Raw genomic sequence first — 15615 nt, forward strand, 5'->3', positions numbered from 1 at the left:
ATGTCCCACATGACTTTAGTATGGGCTTTGTCAATTTACTTTTATAAAAACATGTACAGATACATTTACACTGACTTACATAAAAATAGAGTAATATTTTAGGTGCTGAAAGGATTCATTGTTTACAAATATCATTCATCTTTTTTAAAACATGTAAAAACAAATTTAAATAAATACTTCATTACATTCAGAAAACCCATTATTGTACCAAATAAAAGGTCAAATTTTCACATTCGCAAAGGAAAAGTGATTTCCATTTCTTACATTCAATGTAACTTTTATATAACTAATGATGTATTATGTGTCTCCATAATTTTCTTGACAGGTCAACAATCAAATTTTGCTGCTGTTGAAATTGTTTCTTCATTGGATACTTTCTTAAATAACTGCCATGATGATCTCTGCAGTCCTTTAGTCAGCCACTGTTGCCTTTGAAATAATTAATATTAGATATGCAAATAAATTTTCCATCTTAGTACAAAGAAGGTGGTCTATTTTGCGGGAATGTCATGATAACACATTTGCTAAATCACTTACATGTCACTGTAACCTTATGAAATTATGTTTCAAACTTCAGTTGTTGAAAATTATGCTTCAAACTCGAGCAGTTTACTTAAATATTCTACTGAATCTGAAACAAATGTACATTTTATTCCTCATAATTTTTAAACAGTGGTATTCTAGGTGCTTCTTGACATGTTCAGCTTTGTGTAATTCAGCTTGTTAGAATCAACTTGCTGAATTGATAGTAGCAGGGCTACATGGGGTTATTTCAGTTCCAGTTGAGGTGGATGCTCATTCACCTTTTACTTTATTACTCCGGCTCTTTCAGCCCATATTTTCCCCCATGAATGGTATGCCACTATAATAAATCCTTACAGTATCAATGGTCTATTTTCATAAATTTTCTTTCACATAGTATTATGTGGACATTGGGGGACAATGACTGCTCACATTTGTGAAATTCTGTAAGTCACACGCGTCCTTTAGGTGGTTCTAAAGAACAATGATTTCAAAGCAAATATCTAAATCTAATCTAAATGATAATCTCAAAGATCTCCTGGCTAAAATGAATTTGTCACAAGACATGGAGTCACAGATTTCTTCTCAGGAACCTGCAGCTATGTACTCCAGACCTCTCATCAAGAACTGTCAAATCAATATTGAAGGCATAAGTACATCAAAATATCAAGTCTTAAAGAAGATATTATCAAACTATAACTTCAATGTCATTGCTGTTCAGGAAACGCATGCTGAAAATGAAGATCAAATGAACCAGAGAGGAAAAATTCCTGGCTTTTACTTACTAGGAGCAATGTACCTTCATGCTTATGGAGTGGCAACATATGTACAATTGTCAGTCAAGAATGCACGTCTATGCTCTGTATCTGATGTCAATGACATCTATGAAGTTACGATAAAATTTGGGGAATTAACAGTAATTAATGTATACAAAACCTCCAGCTATGTCCTGGCCTCCACAGGTCATCCCAGTATTATAGAACCCTTCCATGTATCTCAGAGATTTTAAGTCGCCATACTCAGTGGAAGTACAAGGAAGAAAATTATGAAAATGGTCACACTGTTGTAAATTGGCGGAAACAAAAGCTTATATTTGGTGCCTGATGCAGAAGATAAAGGAACACTTGTATCAGCAGCTTGAAGACAGGAGTATAATCTCGATCTATGCTTTGTAACAACTAATGTGAATAAATTACCTCTCCAAAGTTCATGGTTCACATTACAAAATTTCCCACACAGCCAACATGGTCCAATCTTGAGTGAAGTATGGACAAGTATTCCACCCCCATCATTCTTTCCACAACCTAGATGAAACTTTAGAAAACCAAAGAGGGATATATTTGCTAAAAATATAGACAAATGTCTTGGTTTGATTCCCCAAAAGCAAAAATCTATGAGATGCTTGTTGGAGCTATTATAAGTGCAACAAAGAAGGCAATCCCTAGGTGCTGACAGGATCAATACATTCCATGATGGAATGATGACACTAATGAGAAACAATATGATGAACTTCTAAAAAGTGGTGACCCAGAAATAGTGGATAACCTACTTCATACCCTTGATACAGCCAGATGTACTACGTGGTGAGAGACAGCTGTGTCACTCAGTTTTCAAACGTCAAGTAGACAAGCATGGTCATTAGTAATGAAGTTTGGTGGAAACAAAATTGAAGTAAGGGACAACACTCATATCAGCTAATAGGATTGCATCATACTTACTGTCCACATCATGAGTACCAAGGGATAAAGCTCATACAAGATATATTATATGCAAACTTACTTTGCTCTCAAAAAGAACACTAATGAGCAATCTGAATTCTCAAGAACTTCATCTGAATCTGAAATTTCTGCTCCTTTTAAAACATTAAAACATGGAAAGGCAGTGGGAAATGATGGGGAATTCATCCAGAATTTCTTCTGCGTATTGGGAACTATGTGACAAGGTGGCTGGATTTAACTAGCCTCAGGCAATTTGCACTAGAATTGCATCCAAACGTGCCATGGAAGATGTGTAGACGCTCTCCACAAATGGGGCAAATCTTCATTACCATCGTGTTCCTGTGGTGCAGAACAACAGACAGTTGCTCATGTTGCATCAATATGTCCCACATGTACTTCAAAGAGTCCTTTTGAAGATTTCCTGATGGCAACGAATGGTGTGATACAATACATAAAAGACCTTGATATCTGTATGTAGCTGTTGTCATTTGTGTTACTTTATGCTGGAGAGTTGTGTTTAAATGCTGACATGTAACAGTTTTGTAATCTTTGTATGTCTATTCCAATATGATAAATAAGTAATGTGAAAATCACTAATACTTCATTAACAGTTGATGTTGTCAAGCCTATTCTGGTAAATGACAGTTAATAAACGGATGAGTGTTTTGTTGTCTGGTTAATACCTGTAACTTTTTCAATTAACAAGATACTGAAGCAACTATTTTGTAAAAAGTGAAACAACAGACTTCTAATGCCATTCAGTTCCACCTACACACACGCTCTCTCTGTTATTAGTGTTTGCACTGAAATATATTGCACAGCTAGAAACATGTGAGGAAGCACAGTATGGACAGTTCATGTCCCATTATTTGATATTCATCAAGGTAAAGGAAGTGAAACTCAGCTGTATCAGCAGTCTTTGCCCTCAATTTCAGTTTTACACTTGGCTGCCTCCTTTTACAAGCAAGTATGGTGGCACTGTTTTACAACATGGGCCTGTATACGGGACAGAAGTTCAAATCCCTGCCCAGCCATCACAGCTCAGTTCCAAGTCCAGCCATCACAGCTCAGTTCCAAGTCCAGCCATCCAGATTTATGTTTTCTGTGATTTTTGTAAATAATTTCAGGTGAATGCCAGGATGGTCTCCTTGAAAGAACATGGACAAGTTCCATCACATCTTTCTCCAATATGAGCTCATGCTCCATCTCTAATGACCTCACTGTCAACCCTAATATTCCTGCCATCATTTTTTGGCTATTTTTGTAAAACATTTCACTCACACATTAACAACCATAATATCACCACATTTCTTTTGAGATGGTAGGACAATATGACACTCTGAATACATTAGAAAAACTAAACTGAAAGCACCAAAATCTACACGACTTCTGGACAACTCTGACAAAAGAGCTTCATTTTGAGTTTAGGAAAATTCAGTTACTGATTTCTCTTACCTTCAGTCCTACACATTTTGTCCTACCAATAATATTATGCGAGAAATGAAGATATTAATTTGTGATGTTTCAGAATGTTTAATGGTTGGCTGGCTCTGAGCACTATGGGACTCAACTGCTGAGGTCATTAGTCCCCTAGAACTTAGAACTAGTTAAACCTAACTAACCTAAGGACATCACACACATCCATGCCCGAGGCAGGATTCGAACCTGCGACCGTAGCGGTCTCGCGGTTCCAGACTGCAGCGCCAGAACCGCGCGGCCACTTCGGCCGGCGTGTTTAATGGTAATGTAACATTTCTGTGAGCCTCAGTACAGTACTCCTAATTCAATGAAATTACAATTGATGGTAGAATTCATGTGTTTTATCAATATAATTTAAAAACACTTACTTTTAACACAGACAAACTATGAATACTTACTTGGTTTGTAAATGTTTGTAAATATCTTCTTGGGAGACACTGCGGTTTCGATGTATTGAGAATCCACTTTAAAAAAAGGAAAAAGGAAAAAAAAAAAGTTAATGAATATATAAAGAGTGTAATAAATCTATTATTCACTATCTGTTTTTAAAAAAGACATGATACTTACATAATGTTTTTCCGTTGGACTTTAGGACAATTAGATAATTTTGACAAAGTATTCAGCACTTGGTAAAAGTCAGTGAGGTCGAATAACTGGGACGGCTCAAATAAATCGCTTTCCTTCAAACCAAAACAGTCCTGACAAGTCTGCAGGAAAGTTTTAATGTTTCGAAGGCACAAAAACTGAAACACATAGGCAATAGAATTGTTTTACAAAAAATTCTGTAATATGCCAGAGTACAAATCAGGACATGTTGTACACAGTTTTACATACAGGTCATAAATCACTTTTTAAATTAACCACTGGGTGATTCCATGTGAAACTGACACTGAGATTTTTAAAATTTTTATTTTTAATTAAACCTGTCATAGTTTTCTGAATCTATGAAAGTTAAAATTTACTGACATGAAAAAATTATCAAAATTGCAAAATTATTTGAGGAAGTATAGTCAAACAAAGTCGACACTTCTGTAGATCAGGATGGAAGACAAAAAGTTTGCTTTTTCTATTGGTAGCTATTTAAATTTAAGTTGCAGCCATTGATATTGTTTCAGTTGTTAAGTTTCAAGAGCAGAATCTTATCTTTTGGACAAACTTCAGTTTTTTAAGAAAGATATCAAGTACATAGCTAATTTACAAAAAAGAGCTATGCATTTAGTGTCTTACCATGACAAAAAAACATGAAAAAGTTTACTACATAATTCTACAAATATAGCAATTCTACTGATTTTTGGTTAGGAGTGAGAAACCCCAATAAAAACATCTAGTGACCCTTGAAGGAAGGTTTAATATGTAAATGGCCATGTATAAATATTGAATGTAACTGTGTCCCACCCACGACATTTTTTTGGGTTGTTATTGAAATCTAAGCCATTGAATACTTCTTCTCATTTTTTAAAAATTTGGTATAATAAGTGCCTTAATGGTTTACACTAAGACTGACATATTATTTATTAAGAAAATAGGGAAAACAATGTCAGCAGAGCAAATGAGAAAATTTCAAGGAAAATTGCACAAAGATGCCAGAAAATACAACACCCATAAAGAAACAGAAAGAACAGAATGGAAAAAAATGGGAAAACATGAAAATAAAGGCATCTTCCGGTGAAAAATGTTTAACTGAATATCAATAAGAAAGAAGCTGAATGAAAAACAAAGTACAGGCTCAAACTAAAACTCTGAAACACATATGCAATGAAGATGAGTTGGGAACCTGTGCTTCCCAGGCAGGATCAAACAAACCTCTTCAGTCTCTTCACTAAGCTAAAGAAAGTGCTTTGTTCTAACTCCTCAAAAAAGTCAACAGTCATAAAAACAAGCTTGTATTGGAAAGCTTGCCTGAATACGTAGCAAGCAGATTTTCTTAGGACACAAGAAAACTTCATGTTGTAAACTTACAGATGATCATCTGCTCAAAATAGACAACTTAGCACTGATAAAATCAGCAGGCAGATATCTTGTATGAAGAACGTCAAGTCCAATGTACACACAGCAACTGGGAAAAAGCCTTAGTGTGCAGAAACATTATCTGAATATGACAGTAAAGGAAGATATTTTCTCTCCTTTTTAAGCAAGAATATCAAGATACTCAAACCAAGTTTTGAAACTTACACTCAGCGTACATTCTCTCATCTATATAGATTCTGAGATGAGTGATGAACAACATATTTTGAAGACCTGAAGATATATAATTTCTAGGAAGTTGTAGGGTGAGAGACAGCTGTTGAAAATATCACGCAAAGAACATTTATTTTGTTCGAATTTCAAACTGAAAGAAAAAATTCAGCCAAATACAGATATGCTGTAACTGCACAGAGGGCTCTTGCAGAAAAGTGAGAAATACAGATGAAGTGTATGAGATCTGAAGTGAACTCGGTGAAGACGTTCAAAGTTGATGAGAAGGACGTAGCCTACATCAAGTTTGATCATATTCCTGCTGTTCTCTCAAATCTGTATAGTTTTTTAAGTGATGGATTTTTAAAATTAAAATAATTAGGGGATCAGGACTAGAAAGTAATATTGTAACAAAATTTATCTTATTTACAGGCAACAAAACTTTCCTACATGGTTATTTAAATTGGAAGTGAGGTTTAAATGTGTTAATTACTGATTCATCTATAAATTAACATATTAAAATTCATTTTAACTTACAGAAACAGTATATATTTTGCATGAGTCCCACTGATGACAGCTCCCTGTCCCATCCAAGACGGTCTTAGATTGGAATATTTATAATTAAATATTAATAATGTTAGATTTATTGATATGTCATCATGTAGAAATGGTTTTACTAGTGTGAATTCAATGTTTTGCAAAGAAAATAAGTGCTTTACTCTCAGAGTTCCTGTAAAATGTTGGTTGGCAGTCAATGCAATGACCATTTGCTGTCCCATCCATGCAAGGTTTTAAAGATAATCAGTAAATCACTTTGTAAGCATCTGATATTCAGATTTCAAGGGGAAGTAAAACTACTATTCATATAATCATCAATCAACCTTTAATTTATTTCTATTTATACTTTTTGTTGTATTAGCTTTTGACTGTCAAAAACATAGAGCAACTGCCGCACTCATGACAATGGAACCCCCCCACCTGTTTTGCAAACTCTCAGACACAGATAAGACATGTCTGCATATTCTTTAGTACTGGTGCAGCTTATATGCAAGATAAGTAATTGGCAAATGATGAAGAGAGAGCAAACAAAAACTTACACAGAAAGTAAAGAGGTAAAACAGCTATTATCAATGTATAGCGTTAAAATGGTTAACACATACGAGTCTGATGAAAATTCTTCATGAAGCTTACCTTTTTTACAGTTATACAGAAACATTCCAAAGGTCAAACATACTAACAATTTAACTATTATTGTGCATTTGAGTGTAAATATTTTCACATATCTGACATTCGGAAATGACTGTCAGTGGAAATTGATAGAGTAAATGTTACTACACAAAACATGGATAACATTGTATACCACACCTGGCATCAATACATACATCACTACAGAGCATAACTTAACTATTTAAAAATTTCTGTTTGAAAAAAATCATCCATCATCTTTTTGTGAAAAGTATTCCACTTAATAAATGATGACTTCCATGTTGCATTGTAGTATGTGGCCTTATGACCTGTTTATGCTTCATGATTTGGCAGCTTTCAAAAGAAGTTACCAAGTAACAAGGTCTGCTACAATTTTAGGCAAAATAAATAATTTAGGAATGAAGGTAACAACTCACCAAATAGTTGAGTCATTTGGTTGTTGACAGCCATATAAAAAATAATAAAAGACAGAAAAAAACCACACACACACACACACACACACACACACACACACACTCACACACACACACATATGGTTACACTGTGCTGGCTTACTGCACAATACCAGGACTGCAATTCTGCAGGTAGAATGGGGTGATGGGTTGTGGGGAGCAGTGTGGACCAGGGGGAAGGTGGGAACTGAAGGGAGAGTTGAGGGATGGAGCCAGTGTACAGGATAAGAATGCAGGAGGGAGAGGCACCAGGAATGTGGTACACAAGTACTGGCACTGGTGAGTTTGTGCAGTGCACAATGATATTCTGTCACCTCCTGTCATTGTGCACTACACAAACTCACTGGTGTTGGTGCCCATGCTTTACATTCCTATCCTGCGGACTTGCTGCCTTTCCCTCTCACATTCCTACTTTGTACACCAGTTGTCGCCATCCTATCTACAGCCTACCTACAGAACTGTAGTCCTCACTGTGTGTGTGTGTATTTTTGTTTTGGACGGGGTGGGGGTGGGGTGGGGGTGGGTGGAGGGAGTGGAGTGCAGCGTGCTCCATCCTGACTACCTTGAAAAAGGATTCATTCGTAAGCTGATGAAATTTTTCAACTCGTTTATGCACCTGTCGATGACTCAGTACCTCTACCATTTGATGAACTATTACCTTTATTTCTAAATTATTTACATTCTACCAGAACATTCAATATCATATCTATCAGCACTCTAGGTAGTCTGTAAGGGAGCCGAAAATAGACAGTTCTAAATTTTTGGAGGAAATCCTGAAAATTTAACAAATTGGGTTTTATGTACATTTACTTTGATAGCAGTTTTGTTTCTGGCCAAACTAACAAAATCACACATGAACCAGTCACCCGTAGGCCTGCTCGAGAATGACACAAGATCAGCCATACCCTAATACCAGCCAGTACATCTGTGATGACTCACTGCAGTACAACGGATAAGCTTCTGTTCTGCCCTATACCAAAAAGCACATTACATTTAAACAAAAAGAGATAAAAATAAGAGAGAACATAAGTGTGACAAGATCATATTCTACATTGCCTCCAGTCCCTTCCTCTCATGATAGACCTACCACACCATGCACTGTTCTTTGAGTGACAAACCAGAAATATGCAGTGCAGACAGTGATGTTTATGTAGCAGCACCACCCAGGCTGATGTAGGAAAACAGTGTAACAATGACATAAGCATGATGAGCTGTTGCATCCCCCATAAATGCTAGTTTTGCTGCTAGCCACATGAGAGTTGCCACAATCAGCACTGCCATCCCAAGCACCAATTCTTCCTCCACAGATCACATGCCTGCCAATTGTCATGGAATTATTCTTCTGCTGGGCAAGTGTAAAGGACACCATGCAGCTCAGCAGAGCCAGTACACATTGGGAGTCGCTCCGGATCATGTGCCGGCCCATTCTGCTGGTCCCTCAATCAGAGCTCATTTCGTCCCAGCATAGTTGTTCACTCCAAGCCCCGTCCAAGCCTTCACTCTGTGTCTTGTCTGGGTTCTCCACACCAGCTGTTGATGCCTTTGCTCCAAGCCATGCCCGACTCTTTCCTCCACATCCTGTTCGAGTTTCGACGTGCTGAGCCCAATGTCGACTGCACCTCAGGCCCATCAGTGTGCAACTCACCACTGCTCCCAGATTACGTCGTTTGCTTCTACAGCCCCTCCTACAGAGCTCATCTCTCCACACTGTCCACACCAGCCACGCTACCTTCAAATATCTATGAGCTTTCGCCTCGCCAGGACCTCTCTCCTGGACTGATCCTAAGTTGTATCGCTCTCTACCAGTATGGCTGCACTGAAGTCATCCTAATCAAATCTCTCCCTGTGCTGCATCAGTGACTCTTGGTGGATTGGGACCAAGTAGTGGTCATTCAAGCCTGAGTGACTATTTTTGCTCTATTCCATTTTTGAGTGTAAATAAAGTTCATTTTTCTTGCTACTTGGGGCATGTTAATTGGCATGGCACTCTCAACCATGACACAAAAAGATTAGAAAAATATTTTTCATTTGTAGTACTATTCATCACTACAAAAGAACAGATTATAGTGTTAAACACATCAGTTAAGTACATAAAATAGCAGGTACACACAATATTTCAGAAGAAAGTGTGCAGGAAGTAATTTAATCCTTTCTTCGATCTGAACAGGATTAATATTTATATGGTAAACTGTTCTGAGAGATTTTAACTTTACAGAACTGTGACAACTCAGTTGTCCTAAGGCAGCACTGTGTGGTGCCCTATTGTCAACTGTCTCCTGGAAGTGTCATCATTGACAGTGATTATATTCTGTACACCAATGTCATTCATTCCAGAGGAGAGGAATAATGTCATCAATACGCACTAATCAATAAAGAATTAGAGTAACCAAGTAAATATTACCAAAAAGTAAGAGCAAAACTAAAAGGCTGTTATCTCACATATGAAATGAATATGAAATTATGGATATCTTGTTCCTTAGTTTTCTTTTTCTTTTCAAATCTTAGGTCTCCTATATGTTGAACTTAGCCTACAAACTACTTCTGCAGAGAGTTCTGTGATGTACAAGGCTCTGTAGAAGCCTGGGCTTATCAGAAAAAGGAAAAATATCCTACAGTGTAAAGAGCAATGAGCTTCTCTGACTTGTTACTTATGTTGCCATTACTTAGCAGTACAAGTATAAAGGAAGAAGACCAGACATCGAGGTCATCGGTCTCATCGGATTAGGGAAGGACGGGGAAAGAAGTCGGCCATGCCCTTTCAAAGGAACCATCCTGGCATTTGCCTGGAGCGATTTAGGGAAATCATGGAAAACCTAAATCAGGATGGCCGGACGCGGGATTGAACCGTCGTCCTCCCGAATGCGAGCCCAGTGTCTAACCACTGCACCACCTCGCTCGGTCAAGGCCTATGGAATGGTTAAAATTATGAGACTAATATGCCTGTGAAAATCTACTGTAGGAAATCTGATGAAGGAAATATTATGCTATTTTGCCCTTCCATTGGATGAAAAGACAGAATTATACAGAAACTTAATCCTATTCCGTGACATACTGTAGTGTAGGCATTAAGTACAAAGGTCAGAAAGAACTGACTTCTTGATTTTCTTGTTCTCACATGTTTAAGTTGTCCATTGAATATTAACTTTTCGCCTACTTGATAAGCATATGAGCTGCTTATCAGTTTATTTAATATTTAAAAAACTGCATTTTATATTCCATGAAGGGATACACCTTGTTAAAGTATCATCTGATGCAGGTAATGACCAGATAAAATAATTGATGACATAAGTAAAACTTTTTTAGAAAGTTCCTTTCAAGTAATTGATGTTAATTTTCCTGATGATAAGAGCGGCAGCAGATTTACACCGGCAAGAAAATTGTCTAACGGTGAAAAATTTATTCTGTTTCAGAAAAGATGATTTTCTGTTCTGTTGGACAAACTTTTCAATGCCAAGACTATCTAACTTGCTGCTATGCTAGGTTTTTCCAGACTGGAAAAATATGTCCCAATTTCTAGCAGAATACGAAAAATTTCCAAACCATAAAATTGTGCACCAGTGCCTGCATTTGTGTCCTCACAAAGAGCTTGATGAAAAAAACCAGAGACTCATACACGCTGAGACTGAACATTGGTATGAGGTATTAAAAAGATTGCTATTGTGCACCAGTGCCTGCATTTGTGTCCTCACAAAGAGCTTGATGAAAAAAACCAGAGACTCATACACGCTGAGACTGAACATTGGTATGAGGTATTAAAAAGATTGCTATGCATAACACAGTTCCTGGGGCCAAAGGAGTTGGCTTTTTGAGGAACAACAGATATTCTCTTTAAACAAAATAATAGAAAATTATTGAAACTAATAGAGCACACCACCATATTTTATGATATGTTGAAAGCTCATTTGCAAAAAATAAGTTATTGTGAAGCCAGTGTTCACTATTCAGTCAAGTAACACAAAATGAATTACTCTCTGTCATCAACATGTACTCAAGACAAAATTTTAAATGAAATTAAAAAAAAAAAGAAGCCATACTACTCAGCCATTTTAGAATGCATTTTTGGCATGAGTCACACAGAAAAAATATCAGTGGTCATTTGTTTTGTTCAGATGGAGTCTAGTGAAGCAATAATTATCTAAGAACATTTCCTCGGTTTTATTATAATTATAGACTGGCGAGTGTCTAATGGATGTTTTCTTAAACAAGTTGGTAAGACAACAAATTACTTTGAAAAATATGTGAGGCCAAGAATATTTGAAAATGAAAGGGAAAAATATAGGAGTTTGCAAAAAGAAAATCCTTGAGCGTTTCTTGTTCCATGTGGAGCTCATTTGTTGAACCTCGTTGTGGACAATACAATGTTATTAGTGTTTTCAGTACAAATCAAGAAGCCTTGAATTTTTCTTCTGCATCTATCCAGTTTTTGATGAAACATGTATCAAATATTGGGAGCCTTGGAGCCTCTCAGATACTACATACAACAAGTGTATGATGCTGTTTATTAAGCACAAAAGATTCCAAAGTTTATGCTTTTGGAAGAAACAGTGCCACTGGCATTGCAACAATTCTAAAAGAATTCATATTTCTTTGTTGTACAATGGTCTGATATGAAATTATGTTTTGAATAAATAAGGTCAACAAAGCTCTAAAAAGAGTTACTGTAAGTCTGCAGAGTGCTGCGAATCTAGTTGAAAGTGTCAGTAGTTTTTTGAAGAGGATGCGATCACATGAAGGCTTTAATAGTGTGATAATAAATGATGAAGTGCTTGATGACGCACTTGGATTTCATTCAAACACTGAAAAAGAAAAGAAAAGCTGTCTCATGATAGTGAAGGAGTAATTTATCTACACTGAAACGTTAAAGAAACTGGTATAGGCATGTGTATTCAAATTCAGAGATACATAAACAGGTAGAATATGGTGCTGCAGTCGACAATGCCTTTATAAGACGAAAAGTGTGTACTGCAGTTGTTAGATCGGTTACCGCTGCTACAATTGCATGTTATCAAGATTTGAACATGGTGTTATAGTCGGCGCAGGAGCAATGGGACACAGCAACTCCGAGGTATCTATGAAGTGAGGATTTTACCATACAACCATTTCACGAGTGTACTGTGAATATCAGGAATACAGTAAAACATCAAATCTCTGACATCACTGCAACCAGAAAAAGATCCTGCAAGTACGGGACCAGTGACGACTGAAGAGAACCAGTCACTGTGACAAAAGTGCCACCCTTACGGAAATTGCTGTAGATTTCAATGCTGGGCCATCAACAAGTGTCAGCGTGCGAACCATTCAATGAAGCATCATAAATATGGGCTTTTGGAGCCGAAGGCCCACTCGTGTACCCTTGATGACTGCATGACTCAGCCTTACGCCTTGCCTGGGCCTGTCCCACCAACATTGGACTGTTGATGACTGGAAACGCGTCACCTGGTCAGACGAGTCTCATTTCAAATTGTATCGAGCAGATCGACATGTATGGGTATGGAGAGAACCTCATGAATCCGTGGACCCTGCATTCGGGAATTAAACATAGGTCAAATGTTGCTGAATTCAAGTGCTTGAGTAGCTCTATAGTACGTGATTTCCAATTCAACTTCTGATCAATAAGCACATCCAGGAACTTTAAACAGTTTTCCTCCCTCATACTGTACTATTATTAATGATGATATATCTTCCCCTGTACACAACAGAATGAACAGTGGGTTTTTTTTCCCCTAAATTACACACACACACACACACACACACACACACACACACACACACACACACACACAAACCATATGGGTAAAATTGTGTCATCCAGATATTTTGATACATCATCGGTGAAACTGTAGATGCCATTTTCAGTGGAGAGGTGCTCCTGTAATCCAATTCATGACTAACTCAATCATATTTGTATATGTGCTTGACCATTCTTAGATGTATTACCTTTTCCAAAACTTCTGAGAAAGAAGTTATCTGTGATACATGTCAATAGCTATTAACATCTGTCTTACTATTTTTAGTAAAGACGCTGTTAAGGGAATTAATTAATATCCTGATTTCCCAGGAAAAATTTGGTGCGATTTCAAATTGACTGAATGTTTATGGAACCTGTTCTCGTATCTGCTGCAATGCTGCTTCTTTTGAACTGACTGTAACAGGTTTTCCAGTTACATTAAGAAAGTGCTTGTTAATGAAGATTGCTATATGTTTTGTTGTCAATGACCATCTCTCTTCTAACTACATTCCAGATTGTTTTGATTTTATTTTAAGGATTATTAACCTCTGACAAGCTTTTGGACTTATTTATAAGCCTTCTCAATGAAGATCAATAACTTCTATAATATTAAAGCAGTTGCACATCTGCTAATTTTGTATAGTACTCTCTTTCTACATGATACTTCAGTGCCTTTTGATACACCTCTGGTCCCACATTTCAGTTTTAGTTGGGCAATAGCTGTCAAAACTGGAGAGAACTGTGCTTGGAAATGATTTAATTTTTTGAAATTACATTTGTTAAGTCGTACACCTCATTCCAGTTGATGCTTTCCAGATTTCTTCTTAAGGTGTCTGTTGTGAGCACATTAACTATTTTAATTGTTTTTGTAGTTAACATCTGACTTAAAAGTTGACATATTGTCTGTTATGGTGAATTGGTCATCATGGCTTCATATGCACTTAAACTGGATGAACACTACTTTTGATTACTATGTCCCCACATACAAAGGTGTTGTCTATTAAGGTGTTACTGTCCTGCACAATTATGGTGGGAATTTCACAACTGACATCAGACTGTAAGCAGTAAGCAAAATGTCTATATCATTTTGACTCATACTCTTTCAAAAAATTAAATTTGAAATCACTATAAATTTGCCTCCTTTCATGAGAAAAGTGATGCAATAGGGTTTCATATTTTTTTCTAAGAACTTTCACAATTTCCCAGTGGGAATCTGTAAAGTGTAATAACTGTTGTTTTGCTATTAAGGAGTATGACTTCACATGAACATGCTTCCATGTGGCATTTCGTACTGCTCAAGTGTTTGGAATCTGTGCCAGGTCAGACTGAAGGAAGACATCACAGCAGTTCAGGGACAGGCTGCTAGATTTTTTACCAGTAGGTTCGAGCAACATGAAAGTGTTACAGAGGTGCTTCAGGAACTCAATGGAAATCCCTGGAGGAAAGCTGAGGTTCTTTTTGAGAAACTCTACTGAGAAAATTTAGAGAACTGCCATTTTAAGCTGACTGCCGAATGATTCTACTGCCACCAACATACATTATACGTAAGGTCCACGAAGATAAGACATGAAAAATTAGAGCTCACAATGAGGTTTATACAGTAGACAGTTGTTTTTCCCTCGTTCCGTTTGTGAATGGAACAGGAAAGGAAATGAATAGTAGTGGTACAGGGTACCCTCCACCACGCAGCGTAGGGTGACTTGCGGAGTATCTATGTAGGTGTAGATATAGGTATTTTGTGCAAAAACTGTGTGTGTCCATAGTTTTAATGCAATTATTTTTCACATTTATGACAATTCCTCCTTTCTCCGTGTTGCTTCAGCATTAGGAAGCTTCTAATTTATAATCTTCAACATTTCACATTTATAATCCTGTATTTACTTGATGCTCAGGCACGCAAAGTACACCAAGTAAAGTTCCTCTTCCCAGCTCATTTGCATAAATACTAAAATTATTAACTTTGTTTTTCAGGCCTCTAATATTTTTGTGCCCAATACAAAATGTACTCACAAATTTTTGCAGTATTTGTAACTTCATTTATTTTAATCCCTTTAAGGGCTGCCTGTCTGTATGAAGATGTTAACCTAAACAAGGAGCCCCTTCTCACACCAATAGTAACAGGAATTTTGTTACATGTGATAGTGGGCAGCCTTATTCTCTCTGCTAACAAATTTGCTAGCTAACCTGCCTTTCTCCTTCCTATTGACGTGTAGGCGATGGTTCGTGTATTTTTTATGTCAGTGCTTACCTTTCCGCTAAAGAACCAAGCCAAGAGCCACATTTCTGTGGAAAATTGCTGTTAACAGTGGGTACTGCACACTCCTGATACTATATC

The 15615-nt window shown here is 37.0% G+C and overlaps 1 protein-coding gene across 1 annotated transcript in view; it reads right to left on the reverse strand.

Annotated features, from left to right (window-relative positions):
* The window catches only part of LOC126248567 (protein vav), a 181567-nt gene that overhangs the window by 126380 nt on the left and 39572 nt on the right, over positions 1–15615 (reverse strand). Inside the window, exons 2-3 of the mRNA XM_049949664.1 lie at positions 4287–4462; positions 4118–4183 (exon numbers count right to left, since the gene is read on the reverse strand). Of these exons, the coding sequence (XP_049805621.1) occupies positions 4118–4183; positions 4287–4462 (242 nt within the window). The remainder of the gene's footprint in view (positions 1–4117; positions 4184–4286; positions 4463–15615) is intronic.

This window comes from Schistocerca nitens, chromosome 3, assembly GCF_023898315.1.
Source record: "Schistocerca nitens isolate TAMUIC-IGC-003100 chromosome 3, iqSchNite1.1, whole genome shotgun sequence".
NCBI lineage: Eukaryota > Metazoa > Arthropoda > Insecta > Orthoptera > Acrididae > Schistocerca > Schistocerca nitens.